The sequence below is a fragment of the Cynocephalus volans genome, chromosome 2, assembly GCF_027409185.1.
Source record: "Cynocephalus volans isolate mCynVol1 chromosome 2, mCynVol1.pri, whole genome shotgun sequence".
In the NCBI taxonomy this organism is placed as follows: Eukaryota; Metazoa; Chordata; class Mammalia; order Dermoptera; family Cynocephalidae; genus Cynocephalus; species Cynocephalus volans.
Genome location: NC_084461.1, coordinates 139,717,575 through 139,738,344, shown reverse-complemented (window position 1 = coordinate 139,738,344; position 20,770 = coordinate 139,717,575). Strand labels below are relative to the sequence as shown.

The 20,770-nt window shown below is 38.1% G+C and overlaps 1 protein-coding gene across 3 annotated transcripts; it reads right to left on the bottom strand.

Moving 5' to 3' along the window:
* Window positions 1-604: 604 nt before the first annotated feature.
* THG1L (tRNA-histidine guanylyltransferase 1 like) lies at window positions 605-7,448 on the bottom strand. 3 transcript variants are annotated; one of them, XM_063086654.1, is made up of 6 exons: window positions 7,258-7,448; window positions 6,225-6,401; window positions 5,315-5,484; window positions 4,434-4,522; window positions 2,881-2,988; window positions 605-2,100 (listed from the first exon to the last, which is right to left on the bottom strand). In XM_063086654.1, exons 1-6 carry the CDS (start codon window positions 7,446-7,448, stop codon window positions 1,939-1,941), a joined length of 897 nt encoding a protein of 298 aa, XP_062942724.1. In that variant the 3' UTR covers window positions 605-1,938. The 3 variants fall into 3 exon arrangements, with proteins under 3 accessions (XP_062942724.1, XP_062942725.1, XP_062942726.1); XM_063086655.1 differs by lacking the exon at window positions 7,258-7,448 and adding an exon at window positions 7,072-7,214; XM_063086656.1 differs by lacking the exon at window positions 7,258-7,448 and having other exon boundaries at window positions 5,315-5,389; window positions 6,225-6,370.
* Window positions 7,449-20,770: the final 13,322 nt, after the last annotated feature.

The window sequence follows — 20,770 nt, the reverse complement described above, 5'->3', positions numbered from 1 at the left end:
GACAGCTGCATCTGGTACGGGCCTCAGGCTGCTTCTGCTCATGGCGGAAGATCACATGGTGAGAGGAAGCAAGAGAGAGAGAGAGGAGGTGCCAGGGTCCTATAAACAACCAGCTCTTGTGGAAACTCATAGAGTGAGATCTCACTCAGGACCCCCACCCCCAGGGAGAGCATTAATCCATTCACGAGGGATCCACCCTCATGACCCAATCAGTTTCCAACACTGCTACACTGGGGATCAAATTTCCACGAGTGGAAGGGACAACACATCCAAACTCCATCACTTGCCAATCAAGAACTACGTTATCTTACTGCCTCACCCAACCTAACACCATATACTGAGGGTCTTGTTGCCCCAAAATGCTGTATATCAACAACCATTCGCATCAGAAGACTTTGGGGTTAAAAATCAGATTGCTGAGCCCCAGATCTTCATGGGGGAAGCCTGAAATTGGCATTTTAAACAAGCATTCCAAGTAATTTTTTTTTGCATCCATAAGTCTGTGAACCACTGCTGTGATGCAGGTGTTTCCTGGTTTACCCAAAGATATACATGAACATTGGATTCATATACTGTAAGAAAAATAAAAAGTACGCCAAGAGAACTGAAACCTTTATTTTCCTTCTCAGAGATTTTAGCAATCACCAAACATGAGCCCGATCTCTTATTCTTGTGGATGGGGAGAATAGGAAGACAAAAAATGGCATTGACAGATGGAGTGTCAATTAGTGAAAGATGAGACCAACCGTTGCCCTTTCAAAAATGCATTTTATTGACTGTAAATTTTGCAGTGCAAGACCAAGCACTGGGATGTGCGCTGTTTCTTAATTTTTAAGAGTAAAATAATCCTTTTCCTCTAAAATATGAAATGAGGACAAAAGGAAATGTGAGTTCTCGCATTACCTATCCCCACAACCTACCCTCCTCCTCCCCGCTTCAACTTGGCAACATTATTACCACTGCTACTCTCTGCTGCTCCTCACCCATCTCCACCAGCCCATCAGCAGGTGGAGCTATGATGACTCCTTTGACACCAAGGGGTATGTTGACACCTCTGCTCTTGAATTCAAATGTTATTGTTCTGATTACACAGAGACTACTTGAATCCTTTTCAGGAAGTCCAATGAGAAGGCTACTTAAAATTGAAGTATCTAGAGGACATGGGGTAAATGTTTCTCCATCTTCTTTCATTCATTCCCACATGTTTTCTCTCTCATACATAATTTGCTTTCTTCTTAAGAGAGGTAAATGGCCTTGGAAACTATACCCCTGGTAAGATGATAATATTCATGCTGACAAACTCCAAAAAATCAATCCACAGAATGTACATAAGGACATCTAAACCACTACTCATTTGTGGAGACAAAATTGCCAGCTTGGAGATTGGCACAAAGCCCTGAGTTTTCCTTGGAATTCCTGAATTTAGAGGCATCATGCAGGCATTAACCCATATTTAAGTCTGCCAAAGATGAATGCAAGTAGGTGGGTGGCTGAGGTGAGATTTTCAAGGTCACTGGGTTCTCTAGTTAAGAACAGGTCGGAGAGAGTAAAGTTTGGGCTCCTCTTCTATTACAGGTGAAAAGAGCTGACAGGTTTTTTATAAGACATGTCACAATCTAAAAATGATTCATTCTGCAAGACATGAAATATAGTTCTTAGTTTATAAAAATAGTACCACGATTAAAAAAAAAAAAAATGCACTTCTACTGAAGAAACCATGTTCCAACACTGCAAAAAAATGTGTTCTGCTTAAGCAGAACAGATATACTGCCCCCCCCCGCCCCCATCCATCCCTTCCTTCACTGTTCCCATCCCAACTCAAGCCATGTCATTCCTGGCACAGTGTTCTGAGAGGTGAGAATGCTAGGGCCACCTAAGGTAAGGAGACTTGGAGGGGCCTTGCATGGTTAAGCACACCAGAATTGAAGAGGAAAAAGGTCAGCTGTCTTCATCTAGGATTTCTGGATGTTCCTTCCAGAATGCATCCCCGATGATATCGCAGTGTAAGGGCACTGGCTTAGTCCTGGTCCGGGTTACTGCCATCTTTTTTCCTTCCATTTCTGCTGGCAGCTTAACTTCTTTTGTTGTGACTTCATCCACCTACGGATAAAAGTTAAAGTAGTGACATTGTTAACTTGAGAGTAGGCTGGGGAAAGAAGGAAGATGTGGGCTAAGATCACTTTTTTACTTTACTTCTGACTGCCACATTTTTAATATATCAACCTACAAAAAAGCTCTTTACAATTAAAAATACTTTGACTAGCTCTCAAGGTACCTTTTAGTACTTGAAAACATTCATTTCAGAAAAAACTATTTTACACGGAAGGAAATAAATTTAGAGAAATCATTATGCTCAAGAGCTGTCATAGAAAGAAAATACTAGTAGAATTAAGGATTTAGGTAAATGTACAGAATATTAAGGTAAGTATGAATGGGGAATCTCCTAAAATTTCTGAAAATGACAAAATCCTCTATACAACATCTCTTCTCACCTCATAGTTGTCATGGGATGGATGGGCCATTTAATGATATTATCCAGTATGGGAGAAAGTATTTTTTAAGTGTTCTACAAATGGAAAAATCCTCATATCCTCACATTTTAAAATGGTTTTATTTGATATGGGGAGAGTTTATGACACAAAAAAATAAGTGCACTAATTCCAATTCTGTGATTCTACCTACATATGGGAGATTCCAGACCACTAACTGATGAAATGAGCATCCAAAATAACAAACTATAGCATCTCTTTTTGGAAAGAATCTAGTTTGTGTTAGCAACTAGAGTCACATCAGCATACAGAGAGCAGGCTGGACAAAGCTTGGGATGGGCACAGGCTCTCTACTCTCCTGACCTCCGTTGTTCTCTGAATATAACATTACCTTCTGCCATATCAACACAGTCCCTTTCCTATACATCAATGGCTCATTATTGTAGTTGATGTTGAATTCAGAAAACAAAATCTCATTCTTGTCTGCTGCGAGAGTTCCCTGAGGAAATAAAAATAGATATAAAAAGCTTTGTATGTCTTCTTTCTCCTGTAATGCTACCTATCCTTTCTACCCTCTATTTAAACTTCCACAAACAAATCAAGAAGTGGAAGGATTTTATCAAACATCTTAAAGTTACTAATGAAGTTTTATTTTAAGGGCAATTCAAATCTTACTTAGATGTCCACATTCATAAAATTCCCTTCTGTAAGAGCAAATACTGGCTTTATAAGTCATCAAGACTGTGAGGGAGTGAGAGGACTAGCAGTAATTGAGTACCTATTACAAATTAGGTACTTTTTGTTTCTTTTTTTAATTCAATTATCATAACCATCTCCATTTTAGAGATGAGAAAACTGAAGCTTAGAAAGATTATACAAATTGGGGCCGGCCCGTGGCTCACTCGGGAAAGTGTGGTGCTGACAACAACAAGGCCACGAGTTCGGATCCCATATAGGGATGGCCGGTTAGCTCACTCGGGAGAACGTGGTGCTGACAACACCAAGTCAAGGGTTAAGATCCCCTTACCGGTCATCTTTAAAAAAAAAAAAAAAAAAAAAAAAAAAAAAAAAAAAAAGATTATACAAATTGCCCAAGATTGAAGATTATCTTTATTCTTCTAAGAAGAATCAAAGTCTGCACTTGGCTCTTCCAAACCCTAAACATACCTTACTGATCTTCCTATTTTTGCTATATATGAATCTTTAGCATGAGTACTATTAATCATGACAACCATTTACTGAGTAATTATAATGTACTAGGCACTTTATCAGGAGCTATTACAACACATTAACTCATTTCAAAATGAGTCATCCTACAAGTAGCACTGTTACCTAATAATAAAAGCCAGTATTTATAAATCGCTTACAATGTGCTTCATACTACCCTATGTGTTTTACCTGCATCATGTCTTTTAATTGTCACCATACACCTATGAGGTAGGAACTATTATTTTAGACATTATACCTATAAAGAACTGAGGCAGAGAGGATAAAATTGAACGGATGCATGATTTGAGTATGGTATTGTGACCCCCAGAGCATGAACTCTTACCATACAAAAGTCTCTTGGGTCATAAACCCAAGAAACTACAGGCACCCAGTAGGGATGGCAATGAGGAAAGAGGCCTGGTAGGACAGACAGAAAAGAAGAACACATGCCTTGTGTAAAGATTGCAGCTAGTACACAACCCCAGCCAAGTGTCAGCATGTAGGGATACAGAGCCAGTGTCATTTTCCAGCTGAGGACACAGAGGCTTAGGGAGAAGTAGTAACTAATCTAGGCTTACAGAGCGAGCAAGCAAGCAACAGAGCTGTTATGATTTTTATATCCTTTCAAAACAAAGCTGTAAAGAAAACTAAAAAAGGATATAAAAGGACATTAAGAAAATGTTTGCTACAACAAACTATCTCCAGCTAAGTATTAATGAAGTAAGATCTTTATACCTGTAATCTCCCTTGGGCTTGTACTGGTGTTAGTCCAGACTGTTGTATAAGTGCCCAGAAAACTGTATTATAAAGATTATTGATGTGACCTGTAAGGAGAACAATATAGTAACGTTTATATATACAGAATTTTTATTCAACATTCATACTTCACGTAATACTAGAGCCCTGCCTCTCTCTCTTTAACGTAAAGAGATCTCAGGGACATTGAGTGACTTGCTCAAAGCCCTACACAGGGAACATGCAGGGGAAAGAGTGGGCAGAAAAAAACTTTCCTCACAACAGTTTTATTCCCTAACAATAGTTTTATTTGGTCATTTTAGTTACACTTTACACAAATCTGTTAATTTTTGCTTTAAGCTTAGGAATACTTTAAAGGTATTTGATTTATATTATTCCAATCTCTTTTGCAGTTCTTCTGGCAAAATTAAAACACACCAAATGAGTCAGTCTTACAAATATCATTGTAGTCACATAAGGAAGGGGTCACAATTCAAATACCCACTGAGGCTGGTACAAACATAAATTTATAAAGCAGTGGGTGATCTCAGAGGAACGACAGAGAATCGTAGACCTTGGCACACTGGCTCACATGGTGTTTGTGGGTGTGTGTGTGTGTGTGTGTGTGTGTAAGGACAGCTGCCACCGTACACCACGTGGTAATGCAGACCCCATATTGACACATCTTCTGTTTTTTTAAAAAAAACTGAAGATAGGAAGTTTTTACATGAAATAGACCAATTTTTCAAACATTTATTAATAAAAAAATTCAAATACTGCACTCCAAACAAAATACACGTGAGTCAAACCTGCATCAGACTGACACCTTTAATGCATGTAACTGGTGGTTTAACTACATCTGTTTATGTGGTGCCACTTACAATCTGCTTGCCGCCAGCTGAGGTAGTCCTTTAATGTCTGGTTGCTAGGATACACCACGACTCTTCCATCAAAGCCTGGGGGATACAGAAGGGGCTGGTCCTCAAAGTAATCCCGCCAATAAAACACATAGCTGGAGGCAAACTGGGAGGCCACATGAGTCATGAACTTACTTGTAAGGCAAATTGGGTGGAGCAAGAAAAGAGAAGATACATGATATTAATTCAGCAACATAACAGGTTGCAGGTGCAACAGAGAGATTATACAAACTGCCCAGCCAGCCAAGAGATAAAAATGCATTTGGCAAAGAAAAACTATATTAATATTTCGCTTATATATTTCAAATGTAGCCTGTCTCTCCTTCCAATTTTTCTCTATAGGATGTGATGTGATCTTATGGTTCAATAGTTTTTTTGTTTTTTCTTTAGTCTTGGAAGGTGAGGAACCATCATTTTAAAAACATACTAATTCTTTATATGATTTGTTTCCTGTAAGAGTTTCAATACTGCCAAATCAAATACCAGATTTGTCTATTTTATACTGAGATCCTCCTTAATTAGAAGTTTAAATACTACTACAATGTATCTACAGACTGTCACTGGCTAAAGCTAACCTATGAATCTTAATATTACATTCTTCTGGTCTCTGCTTCTACTCTTAACATTCAATGTCAGGACAGTCTAGAAACTTAAGATGATGGGGCATGGAGAAGAAAGAATCAGATAAAAAGGCATACAGAATGCTCAGATATCAGATGGAAGTACAACAGTCTAAACAGGAAACATACATACACTCTGCAGTAGCAAATACTGCAGATATCATCTTTAGTCTGTAAGTATACAATTAAGATAAACAGAAAACCGGATGCTGATAGAAAATATTCTGAAGAAAGAGGCTAGGCCGTGGAATTACCTGGCTCTTCTTTTAAACCAATTGCTTTTCCGCTTGAAGACAAAGCTGTATTCATCACTGTGTCCATATGCGATCACAATATCCTCCAGTTCTTCCATTACAGTCTGTGCACATTTTGTCATCAGGTGGAGAGCCCGGCTGTCATTAGGTTTTGCAAAGTTGTGCTTCTCAGCAAACCTTCACAGGGAAAAGAGAAGAGAGAAAAGGCCATGGATGCAAGAGAGCTTGTCAGTACAGCACCGATCACAGAGGCTGTTCAAAAAGGAAGACACCCTAACAGCACTGTGGACCCAAACACTCCACTAGCCACAATCTAATCCATTTCCTTTTTATTCTTGCCCTGACCAACTTAGAAAAAGGGACATAACTGCTAAGTCTCCACTCCCTTTTTTGTGAAATGGGGATAAAGAACATTTACTTCACTGGGATGTCTTGAAGATTGGGAAAAAGTAACAAATATAATTGTGCCTGGCTCCTAGTAAGTGCTCAATAATTGTTAGTTACAATGATCATTATTATTAAAGCAGTCCTTTTTAAAAATTAAATTCTCATCTTTCTGTTACATTTCTTTCTACCTTTTTTTCCGACTCCTTCTTGAATCCAGTCCACGTGGCCTGTTACTGACAATGAAACATGGACATACTGTGAAGACTTGCCCACAGCAAGGCCTACACAGATCTCTGAACAGTCCGCACTCAAAACATATCTAACAAAATAGCTAGGCAATTGGCTGAGGAGCTTAACTATTTCGCCAGGGAGAGGCTTTCTCCACCAGGTCTTGCTAACAGGTCTCTGACCACTTAACCCGAGGACTCCAGGCCAGCTGCTCACCTGGAAAGCACCTTACCCTGTTTAACTACCTCGACCAGCCCTCAATCAAGCACGGTGGTAGCCCGTAAGCGGGGCGATGCTCACTCTCGCGCGCTCATTGGCTGCCGCGTTACCCCGGTAACCGTGCCGGGGTTGCAATGGTAGGTGTTGGATTCCCCGGAAACGCTGGCGTACCACACGGCCCCAGGCCGAACACGCTCACCGATGGAAATTCCTGCCGTCCAACCGCACTACCACCCAGCAGTGGGCCAGGCAGGTGTCGTCAGCCTCAAAGTCCCGCACGTACTCAAACTTGCTTTTTGCCATGGTCGTCCCCAATCTCAGGCACCGTCTCAGAGTGACAGAAGTGGCAGCCAAACAATGGCGAACCTTAAGGCTGCACGCAGCCCACATCCCCCCCGTGAAAAAGAAAGGACAAGATAGCCCCGCCCCGGAAGCTCCTGTTGCTCTTCCTGGCCGCTCTAGCCGCAGTGGAGGTCCTCATCTCTCTCGCCTCCTCTCGTAGTTCTTCTGGACGCGGGGGGAAGGAGGGAAGTTTCCGTTCTTCGCCTAGTACTAACCGTGCTTGCTCGCTTTTCTCTTCTCGGCCTGCAGCAAATCACTCACGAAGTTTGAAAAAGTCTTTTCTGACCGACTTTGAAAGTGCCGTTGTAACTTTTTTCCCTTGCGAACAGAATAACATTTATTAATTCATTGTAGAAAATGTGAAATATACCAAAAAATATAATTAGGAAAGTTAACACTTTATATCCGCACCGGCCCCCCCCCCCCCCCCGTCAAAAGCATTGTGGATGGTTCCTTCCAGTCTTTTTTCTTTTTGTGTATGTATGTTTATACAGGGAACACACAAAATTGGAATCATTCAACTGTACAATTTTTATATTTTTCAACTCAGCTTGAGTATCTTCCAATGTCATTGATTATTCCAAAGTGTGATCTTTTTTAAAAGAAAAATGGACTCGGTATTCCAAAATATAGGTGTACTAAGGTAACTTATACAACTTTTTCACCATTACATAATCAAAGACCCAATGTTTGATTTCTTGTTGCTGGTAGATAATAGTAGCAATAAACCACTGATATTTATGTGATCTAAAGCTCTTTCAAATTCATAACCTACCTAAATTTTTTTTTAATCCTCAAGATATTCAAACAATATGAAAGGGTATGTAGTGAAAAGTCTCTCATTGACTCCTAACTTCACATGCTTGGGGCAATTATTGTTACCAGTTTCTTGCATATCCATCTAGGGGTTTGTATATGTGTGTGTATCTCCATAATAGTACCATAAATGGTAGTCATCATTCCTTTTAATTATCATAGTAACTTCAGAGGGAAGCCGGGGAGGAATTGGTATCTCCACTTGACAAAGGGAAATCTGAGACTGAAAGAGAAAAAGTAATGTATGTAAGGTCACATATGTGGCAGAGACAGCACATAAATCCAGGAAAACCTCCATCTTTTCTTTCTTCTGTTGGCTTGAAATTAGTTTTCTCTTGGCTTTTACTTACACAACCTCCTCTCTCCAAGTTGACCAGGAGACAATCAAATCCTATCTCCTCTAGGAACCCTACATTTATTAGGTGAATTTTTAAAAATTAATATGAACTCGCGATTTTTAAAAATGTGTTTCTCAGCTCTGTCCATTGGGTGGAGAAATTACACCCAGAAGCAATAAGCATCCAGTTCTTGATTTCTAGATACCATTCTCCGTTAAGCGAAACTCCTTTGAGAAATGGCTGGGTTCACATCGTGGCAGAAAAAAATTCAAGTGAGCCTGGGACATCATGTCGTTCCATAAAGAAAGGAAATGCTCAGACACTAATGAGGGTATATCAAAAAGATGAGCCAGCTTGAGGGGATTCCCACTGGCCAATTTTGAGATAATCTGAGCACTAAGAAGAAGAATAACTGTAATTGATTGTAATACATTGAATAAATAAAAGTCCACAATTCCACAATGATAAAAAAAAAGGAAAAAAAACTAAAAATTCTGCACACAGCAGGTACTTATGACCTAACTGGAAACTGGCCTCTATTCTTTTAAAAAATTTCTATTATTTAGAAGATCACTTGCTTACTGCAAGCTGACAGAAAGAAAAATAGTTGCCCTTGGTATGGAAGTCATATATTTCAGTTTGTTTTCCCTGATGTTGACTCATTTCATTTGTGCTAACAGCTGCATTATGTAAATAAAATTCAGGGTGGAGGGGGTAAGAAGAAGGAATAGTTTGTGTCTAAAATTTTCTTCCCCCTTTAAACCACTCTAATCTAATTTCTGGCTGAGAATGATGTATATGCTTCCAGGAATGAGTGTCTAGTTCTGTCATGGTTTTGAGGCAGAAAGAAGCATTAGGTCCAGGATATGCAAGTGCATAAAATTTAGAAATACTATTGTAGAATAAATTTCTGGTTATAGGTCCTTGAAATTGTTATGATATATTTGTTCTGCATTTTTGAGACATTGCTTACATAGGTCAGAGTAAATAAATTTCGTTTCTAAATAATCATTTATTGCGTGTCCCTCAGTAGGCACATTCAGTTAACCACCCATCCTTTCTCTACTTAGCAGAGGTTTCAGAAGTCGTGAGGATGTGGTTGATGGAGGGCTTGGAAACGAGAGAAGGGAAATTAGATGTGTATTTTCTAGTTCACTTGCCTTTGTTTCATTTAATCCCACAAATTTACTCATTCACTGAGCGAGTATTTCTTGATTTCCTGCTAAGTACTATGCACAAGGGGATGCAACAGTAAACAAGACATCCATGGTGCCTGCAGGAATGCTGGTCAGAACTCACTCCTTCCTTGTGTTCTTGGCTCTGGCTTCAATAGTTACAATTTTTCCCTTGTCCAAGTTGCTTAGCAACTGAGGGAAGGACAGGAACAGAACACTATGCTTGAGATAGGGGAGTGACACTGGCAACCCCAAAGATAAGCAATGGGAGGCTATGGAGCACCCTGGGAATCATGCGCTTTGTCAGCCTTTCTCTCTTTGGCATAGCGAAACTTTGGTCTCTAAATCCGTTATGAGCCTCAACTACTTCCTACCCCCCACTCCATGCAGAGAAAGCAGCTGCATGGTGCTCGGACAGATGAATGTTATGCCTGGTCCCTCTAAGTAACTACCCATCAATAAAAATAATAAGCTCCTTGTAAACCATATGGAGCTGCCTGGTTCATTCTTTGGTCTCAGGTTACCTTCCCAGTTTGGTGGGCATTGTACCGATAGCTCACACTTGGACGGTTCCTGCCCCATGGAGTTCATAGTCATTGGGAAAGACAGACATTAAACAAAGAGTTCCACAAGTAATTGTTGGAATGCAATTGTATTTTTTGTGAAGCAGGTTGGAGGCCCTGCCCTGATTGGGGGCTGGGGCTGGTCCATGAAGTTTCCTCTCAAGAAGCACTATTTAAATTGAGACCTGACAATAAGGTCAAAAGACAGCTTGCTTCATAGGTTCCTGGAATCTTTGAATTTTAATGTTCAATAAACATTTTGTTTCTGTTTTTTTAGAAGGTTTTATTTTTATTTAAATTAGAAAAAAAAATTTTTATTTTACTTTATCAATATACAATTTAATTGATTTTCATGCCCCTTTACCAATATCTCCTTTCCTCCCTCCCTCTCCCTCTCCTCTCATCAACATCATATCTGTTCACTTTTCTTAACAAATTCAAGGAATTGTAATTGCAGTGTCTTCTTCCCCCCTTGCATTTATTTGTTTGTATATTTAATAATTTATTTATTTTTTAGCTCCCACAAATGAGTGAGAACATGTGGTATTTCTGTTTCTGTGCCTGGCTTATTTCACTTAATATAATTTTCTCTAAATCCATCCGTGTTGCTGTGAATGGTAGTATTTATTTATTTATTTATTTTTTATAGCAGAGTAGTATTGTATTGTATAGATATACCACATTTTCCTTATCCACTCATCCAGTGATGGGCACTTAGGCTGGTTCCAACTCTTGGCTATTGTGAACATTTTGTCAAAACATTTTGCTTGTAGAAGATTTGGAAGAGAACCCAGAGAAATGTGGGTTTCCATATTATCGGTCAATTAATAAAAAGCTATTGAGCACCTTCAATGTGGCGAGCACTGGGCTAGATACTGACTGGGATATAATAAATAATAATACCTTACAGGGTGTGAGACACAGAGTTTCCAAACCATATACTCATACATTTTCTTATTTTTTTCCCCTCTCAATGAGTCTGTAGGTGAGGTAGGAAAATAATTCTCCCCATTTTATAAGAAATAAAAAAAACTTTGTGGGGAGGGGATTGGTTAGTTATTTGCCCAATGTCCCATAGCTTCTAGAACTAGGATTAGGATCTAGTCCTTTTGACACTAAGTCTGAGGTCCTTTCCACTCTACCACTTGTCTTTCCATGCTTTTAAGGAATAAAGTAGACAGATATTGTTTTTGCCTGCCTGGCATCCATATTTCTGACTTTGGGCCATAGTGTAGAGGGTTTGAAATCTTGATTCTTGCTTGTATTTTAGTGTAGAGTTTTTAGGTAATGCATGTATGGGGCAAAAGTCCTCAGTTAAGGGACAAAAGTCCACAGCCAGTAGACAACAGCCCATCTAATCAATTCTAATCACTGTTTAGGGATGGGATTATGTACTTTGATTATTTAACATACTGATTGTTGTTAAAAGATGTTGAAAGAATTGCTGTAGGGAAAAATGTGAAAAAAATGTTTGCTAAGGGCAAGCTGTTTGTTGGTAGAAACTTTAGAGACAATTATACTTAGATTTAATCATAAGAATGTAACTAGCTTAAATCATTTGAGGAGAGGTTATATTTTAGATTAGATAATTACCACAGTTTGATCAACTTAGCTTTTCACAAATTGTACTTTAGAATGTCATATTGTTAATTTAAATGATGTTACTAGTTTCCATTGTTTAAGCTATGCTTAGCCATAGATAATTTTTGTCATGTTGCGCATGTCTTTGTGCCCTTTTGAAATGATTGAATCAACTGATTTTTCTTATGAAAATTCCTTGTCTTTACAATAAAAAACAGAAGCTAACTTTGAATCAGGGCTGTACCCAGTTTTCTCCTTCTAACAGGGGAGTTGCTGAGGTGCAGTCCCTTTGAGCTTCTCATTCATGTTGCTTTCAGTAATCCTTTTTTGCGTCTCTGTTACACGACAAGAAGTGTAACACCATGGCACCCCAATTGTCATTTCCCCACTCTCAGGCCATGTGATTTAGATGGAGATAACCCCATCTCACCTTTGCTCCAGGTTGCCCATATGGCCAAGAGCACTGTAATGTCTTAGCGTGAATTAGAAAAAGCACCCCTCTCCTGGAAGACACAGTCCTGCACCAGGACAAAAGCTTGGTGAGTATAGCCCTGGGTGGATTTCAGCCCCTGGCCTGTCTTCTTTGCAATGAACAATGTGCATAAATATTTGAGACAGCCTTACCAATGACTGAAGCCTGGCCAGTCAGGTTCAGAGATGAGTATCTGACCCAAGTCAGGTCAATGAGACAGTGTGGCACTTTGCTAGAATGACTGGGAAAGTGAGGCTCTCTTCCAATTAGAATTGTTATGCTGGTGGTCATGTTGCCTTCAGTAGAGAAGAGACCACCCACGATTTAAGTCTACACAAAGGAAAGAAAATCTGAGAAATGGAGAAAAAAATTTCTGATGGCATTGAGTACCGTGCTTGGAGCCTGTGCTATCCCTGGACATTTACATGTTCCTGGAGGGCAGGGACTTTGCTTAATATTTTTCAAAGCTATATCCTCCATACCTGGAACAGTGCCTGGGAAGAAATCAACAAATATTAGTTGAATGATTGAGCCAATAAACTTCTTTTTTGTATGTGTAACTGGTTTATTAGAAGTCTCAATTCATTTGGTATAAATAAAAAATAACTTCATTTTTCCTATAACTGCTCTCTCATGTTCTCTTTTCTTAGTGGTAAGTAATTCTCTTAAAGAAACTTAGCCAGATCCCATAACTTCCCAGTTAGTAAAATGTTCTATTGTTGGTACTCAAGATTGCTTGCTAGTGCTGTGCACCCCCAATGCAAGCAACTTTCTCCTTCTCAGTCCTATTCTTCTACCAACTCAGGGTGAGAGGTTGTTGATATAGCCCATCTGGTTCTTGCTTCTTTCAGCCAGGCTTTCAAGGAGATAGCTGTCTCCTAACTATCAGTGGCTTACTAGGGTCCCTTTGAACTTAAAAGTGGACTACTTAATATCTTCAATTCTCAGCTTTTGGCCTTTGGTATAATTTCATAACAATAGGAAAAATTCTACTCACCTTCCTGTTTATCAGGTTTGAGTTAGATGAAAAAAGAAGTTATATAGAAGGAATAAACATGAAGAGAATAGGATGACATTTCTGATAAATTCAGGGGCATGAGTAATATATGCAAGGTGAATTAAGGAACATGTGGAGACCTAAAAAAAGAAATGGAAGCAGGGAGTAGGAGGAAAAGCCATAAGAGACAAAATCAGACTTGAGGGTGTTAAGTACAAGCTAAGGACTTTGGTCTTGATCTATCTAATGGTGTTTTAGAAAAATTAATCTGGCTGTGGCATGAAGGATAAATCACAGTACAGAAAACCTGGAGGCAGCTAGGCCAACTGAGAATGTATTTCAGTATTTCATATACACGGTGCTGATTAAAAGGAAGAGGTGGATGAAAAAGAAAAAGAGAAAAATAATTTGGTGTCCATAAAATATTCTGGGGTCCTAAATCACAAGGAGCTTTAATCTTTTTAGAAAAGGCAAAATATTAAGACTTCTTGGAGTAATATAAAGATATTATTATTGATACAGAGGCAGAGTCGTGTTCACTGAAGTATAAATTCCACCACATAACTAATTATTTATAGAGCTGCATATTGAGTGGCCCATAATAATTTGGCTCTAAGTGGGCCAGACGTTGGTAGTGCAATTGATACAGGCAGATATTTCAACTTAATTTTTTCCAGTGACTGGGCTGGTTTATTGAATAAAGGATTTTGAAATCTTCATGCCCATCTGCAAATGGAATCTGGAATGTGAATTGACTCTCTGTTTGGTTTATCCTGTTACTCACTTCCATGCAATGGAAATAAAAAATAGAAGAAAATGCAAGAAGAAATTCGTGAGTAATTTGCTTGGGAAGAATTATTTTCTAGCCTGAGTTCAATGAGATCTTCTCTTTTATTTTAGCAATGGACAAAAAGTGCATGACAAATACTACTACCCATGATTGATTTTTTATTATTCATTCTGGATAGCTAGGGAGCAAAAGTGGTTCCTTGAACACTAATACACAGAATTTCCCCTCTAAATATTTCTGGCATAATTTTCATCTGTTGCATAGTAGTCCCTGAAGAAACATTAAATAAGGAAGAGAATTCAAAGGATTTGAGAGACTGAATTATAACACATCACTGACATTGCAAGCATTTATTCCATTTAAGGAAATCTTTTTTATCCATGATATTTTGTTTTTGAAGATCACTACTTGAGAACACATTCTTAGGCAAAATCTCAGTGACTTCCACTCTCTTAGACTTGACTCACTGTGGATACAGTCAGAAAGTTACTCTCCTTTTTAGGTTACTATAGTTGTAAAGTACAATTCTGTAATTACAGAATTTCAAGATGAGTAACTATAATATTAATCAACACCTAAGTAGACTAACTTTATCTATATAAACACAACCAATAAATCTCTCTCTAGCCATATTTAGGCTTGTTTAACACATGTCTGAAACTGAACATCATCTTTTCCATTTCCACATTGAATTTTGGTCAGATTTATCATCATTTTCCAAGCCAACCAAGCTTGAAAATTTAAAATCATTGCTAGCTATTCACTATTCTTCTCCAACAATAATGGCCAACATATTGAGTGCTTATTAGGTGCCACATTCTGTGCTGATCCCTTTACATACAATATTTAGTATCCTCGCAACAGTTATTCTGAGTGTATACTCATACTGTTATTATCCCCATTTTGTAACCGAGGAAACAGTCTGACAGAGATTAAAAGACTTACCCAAATTCACATAGTTAGTAAGTAGGGGTTCCAGGATAGAAAGCCAGAAATGTAATGCAAGAGCTTATGCTTGTAATCAATTTTTCTATACTGCCTTCCAATAACATGATCATGTTGATCTATGGATTAATCTATTCACTCATTTGTTAATTTGTTCATTCATTCCACAAACACATCTTAATCAACCATTCCAAATCAGAGACTGTAAAATGTGCTAGGAATTGATTAAGACAAGGTCCCTATCCCAACAATTTAGAGAGCTAAACATATTAACAAAAAAACTAAAGCATTACATAAATGTTTTCTGAATGCCATTTTTGTTTCTTTTTCCATAACTTTGGATGCTTTTGTCTGTAAATAGCTGGGAACCTAACAAAAGCTTAAACATTATGTAAATTTACTTATATTGCATAGATAAATTTATAGTTGGGCAGTTCTAGAACCTATTAAATGCCTCAATAATGTCATTAAGAATTGGAACACTTCATTTCTCTGCTTTATTATCCACAGCATATCAGAGAGAGAGAGAGAGAGAGAGAGGGAGGGAGAGAGAGAGATATCTCCTCATGTTCACAGAATAGCTGCCATGGTACCAGACATCATTCATATTCTCGCACTACAGCATCTAAAGCAGAAAGGAAAAAGACAAACAGAAAGGAGCTTTCTCTTCATATCTGCTCTCTCTTTTATTAGAGAAAAATGTTTTTGTCAGAAGCATCTGACAAACTACTCCTTATGACTCAATGCACAGAAATTGGGTCACATGCTCATGTCTACATCAGTTTCTGACAAGGGGAACAGTACTTGGCACAGTGCCTTCTAAACAAAAGTAGGGTTCTGTTAGCAAAGAAAAAGGGTGGGGGGGATAGCTAGAGGGTAAGCAACCAATAGTGTTTGCCATACACCTCTTCTAATATGAATGCCAAAATAGAGGTATACAGGAAGTGTCATGAACTCACAGATAAAGAAATGTTTCACTCTGCCTAGGAGAACAGAAATAGCTTTTTAGAGAATGGGACATTTAAGCTGGGGGCTTAAAGGATAGGGAGGAATCTTATCAGGCAAAGGACAATCATCTCAGATCAGCAGGGATGATTGGACCTGAAAGAGTAGTACAAACTCCATTCAACACTTGCATCTCCTTTATAGTATTTTCCAAAGCTGCCTTATTCCTCTCTATAATCCATGCCTCCAGCCAACTCAGAGCCATTTCATGCCAGCCTCCTTGCTTTGGCCAACAGTAATTACATGTGGTCAAGAGGTCCAAGGTAATGCAAGCATAAATGCAAGAACTACACTTTTACAGCTTATCAAATTCTTTTTTGATCAAAATAGATAACAAAGGCCATAGTAGGAACACTTTAAGGGACCTCAAATATTTGTTCCTCTCCTAGATACCTTTCTCCCTCTTCCCATCTTTTCCCTTTATTAACTATTTTGCTGACTTATTTTAGGGAATGCAAAAATTGAAATGCTAGAACTTACTTTGATTTTTCTGATAGCAAAGAAATAGAAACTGTAGGACACCATGTGATAGAGACCAAAGAGTTCTTCTTGCTCTTTATTCAGTATTAAAACTATATTAATTATCCTTTGCTGTATAACAAATTATCCCAAAACTTAGAGGCTTACAACAACATTTTAAGCATTTATTGTCACATATAGTTTCCATAAGTCAGGAATTCAGGAGTAGCTTAGATGTGTGGCTTTGGCTCAGGGTCTCTCATGAGGTTGTAATTAAGATGTCTGCTGAGGCTTCAGTAACCCGAAGCCTCAACTGGGGCTAGAGGATCTGCTTCCAATATGATTCGCTTTCATGGTTGTTGGCAGGAGACTGCAGTCCTCTCCATGTGAACTCTTCACAGAGCTACTTGATATACCTAGAGAGAGGCAGAGTAAAGTAGCAGAGAAAACATGGATCATTAGATGGTGTTAGGATACATAGGCTACTATATAAAATGAACTTGGATCTCTATTTTATGTCATATATAAAGGAAAAAACCCATATAGATTAAAGTCCTAAATATAAAAGGTACGATTATAGAACTAATGGAAGAAAACATAAGGGAATATCTTTGAGAATTAGGAGTGGGAAAGGATTTCTTAAACAAGATCTTAAAAGCACAAACCATGAGTTGAAAAAATGATGGACTCAACCATATAAAATTGAGAATTTATTTTCAACAGAGCATATCAGAGACAAATTAACAGATGGGTTGCAGACAAGCTGATATTTGCAATGTTTGGTACCAAGATGATATTTGCAATGATTTATTAAGGGACTCCTGCAAATCAACATGGAAAAAGGAAGAAACATAATAAAATGGTAAATGATTTGAATATACATATTACTGATGGGGAAAGTTGAAAGAAGAATAAATTTATGAAGAAATGCTTAACCTATCTAATGATCAGAGAAGTGCAAATTAAAACAGTAATCAGATACTTCTAAATACTTATAAGATTTTTTGAATAAAACCAAGTATTGATAAGGAAGTGGGAAAAAATAAATCCTCGTGTACTGCTATCAGGAGTCTGAAGAGGAATGCCACCTGGGAGAGTTAGTGAAATGTTGTATGTACATGCCTATGACCCAGCAATCCTACTCCTGGGTGTTTCTCCCAATTAACTGTCACACAAATTTATAGGGCACATGTCCATGACAATTCTGCTTGTGGTAAGAGCTCACTAGAGTCCCTCATGAGAGGAATGGAGAAGTAAAAAGTGCTTGATGCACAGAATGCAGAAATCAGGAGCTCAGGACTGGATGTGCCTATGTGAAATGGATAGATCTTTTAAAAATTGTGCTTCATAAAGATAGAAGGTAGATTAACAGCTTCTAGGGTCTGGGGGGTAGGAGCAATGAGGGATAACTACTAATGGATCAAGGTTTCCTTTGGGGATGATGAAAGTACAACTGGAATCAGATAGTGGTTATTGTACAACATTGTGAACATACTAAAAACCACTAAATTGTACACTTAAAAATACACTAAAAAAATGAATGAATAGACCCACTGTAGAAAATACAGATGAGCAAGAAGACATTTTAAAAAAAATTATGCTGTGGAAAAAAAATAAGAAACAGATTGTCTATATCTAAAATGATATGTGTAAATTAAAACACAAACACAAACATACACCAAACACTGTATATCACTCAATGATACACATGAAATCAAGGACACATAGTAAATACATTAAAGTATACGCCCAGGGTGGAGGCAAAGGAGAGTAGAATTGGAATGGGAACAAAAATGGTGAATAAAAGGGAAAATTATAAAATAAAATAATAAAACAAAACAAAACAGGAATGTGGACCATCATAGGCAGATTAATGGTCCCCCCAAAGATGCCAATGTACTAATCCTAAAATGGTGTGAATATGTTACCTCATTTAGCAAATGGGATTTTGAAGATGTGATTGAGTTAAGGATTTTAAGATAAGGAGACTATCCTAGATTATCTGGGCGGGTCCAATATAATGACAGTGGTCCCCAAAAGATGGAAAAGGGAAATAGATGAGTCAGAGAAGGACATATAATTATGGGAGCAGGGGTCAGGGTGATGCAATTGTTGGCTTTAAACATGAAAGAGGTCCATGGGCCAGGAAATGTGGGCAGCCTCTAGAAACTGTAAAAGTCAAGGAACAGATTCTCCTTTAGACTCTCCAGAGGGAAAATGTCTTACAGACAACTTGGTTTTAGACCTATAAGGCCCATTTCAGACTTCTGATCTTTAGAACTGTAAGATAATAAATTTGTGTTTAAGCCACTAAACTTGTGGTAATTTGCTACAGCAGCAACAGGAAACTAGTACATGGACTTGTGCAGACCAAAGATAAAATACTCTTCTAAAACTGAGGAGAATGTTTAACTCAATTCTTTGCACTCAAAGTCCACAAAGACAAAGAAAGATCCCTCTTTCTCCATAAAAAATTAGCACTGAGGGGAATTAGCACTTCCCCCACAAAAAATTAGAATTGATTCATTCTTTGTTGTTCTAAGACCTGGCATGTAGTTCTTCAATTACAACCTAAAAAATTCTTAAATATAAGATTAATTAAACTCATTTTATAATCTTATAAGGATAAAAAAAGTAGCCCTTTTCCATCGATTAGTTTGGATATTTGGTTCCTATTTGTATTAGTTTGCTTGGGCTGCTATAACAAAATACCACAGGCTGGTATTTTGAGTAGGGTCCCCAAAAACTTTTGCTCAGAATCTCAGAATGTGATATTATTTGGAAATAGGGTCTTTGGAGATGCAATTAGTTAAGGATTCAAATGAGATCACACTGGATTTAGGTGGACCCTAAATCCAATGACTGGTGTCCTTATAAGAAGGACACAGAAGAGAAGATGATGTAAAGATGAAGGCAGAGATTGAAGGGATGCATATACAAGCCAAGGAATGCCAATTTCTGTTCTAAAACAACAGAGATTCATTTTTCTTTTACTATTTTGGAGGCTGGAACTCCCAGATCAAGGTCCGGCAAGGTTGGTTTCTGGTGAAACCTCTCTTCCTGGCTTGTAGATAGCTGCCTTCTCACAATGTCCTTACATGGCCTTTCCTTGGTGCATGTTAGGGGGTGGGGGTAGAAGATCTGGTGTCTCTTATAAGGACACTAATCCTATCAGATCAGGTACCCACCCTTATGGCATCATTTTAACACTAATTAATCCCTTAGAAGTCCCATACAGCCACACTAGGGGGAGGGCTTCAATACATGAATTTTGCGAGCACAGAAACGTTTAGTCCATAACACTGTTCAAATTAGATTCACTTTAAGTAACCTTCTTTAGAACATTGTTGATACTTTGGACAGTTTTGGTATGAATTTCACATTTCCTTGTAAAAAGTTAAGGGAAGATGCTTCATTTGTTTTAGCCCCTGTTATATTCTTAGAGCCTAGTATAGGGGTTGACACATTCTAGGGGTTCAGTAAGTATTTATTAAATGAATGAATGAATGAATGAATGAATGAATGAATGAATGAATGAATAAATAAATAAATAAATAAATAAGTAAGTAAGTAAGTCAGTTATTGGAAACTCTCCTTGAGACCTTAGCCAGTGAGGCTATAGCAATCATAAAAAAGAACTAATCTCAGAATTCTTTGCTGCGCATTTTCTGTTAAGAAAAGAGAGAAAAGAAAAGGGAATATAGTCATTTCCCAGGATTACTGTAACGAAATACCACAACTGGGTGACTTAAAACAGCAGAAATATAGTCTCTCATAGTTCTGCGACCAGCAGCTTGAAATCAAGGTGTAGGTAGATTGGTTTCTTCTGGAGACTCTGAGGAAAAATCTGTTCACTGTCTCTTTGCTGACTTCTTGTGGCTCCTGTCAATCCTTAGCATTCCTTGGCTTGTATATGCATCCCTCCAATCTCTGCCTCCATCTTTACATCATCTTCTCCTCTGTATCTTTTCCTTTTCTTATAAGGACACCAGTCAATGGATTTAGGGTCCACCTAAATCCAGTATGATCTCATTTAAATCCTTAACTAATTACAACTCCACAGACCCTATTTCTAAATAAGGTCACATTATCAGGTTTGGATATGAATTCTGGAGGATACTACCCAACCCACTACAAGAAATCTGATGGCAATGATTCTTGTAGGTAGGTTTCCATCATTAAATAAATAAACAAATAACACCTCCTGCTATACCTTATATAAATCATCA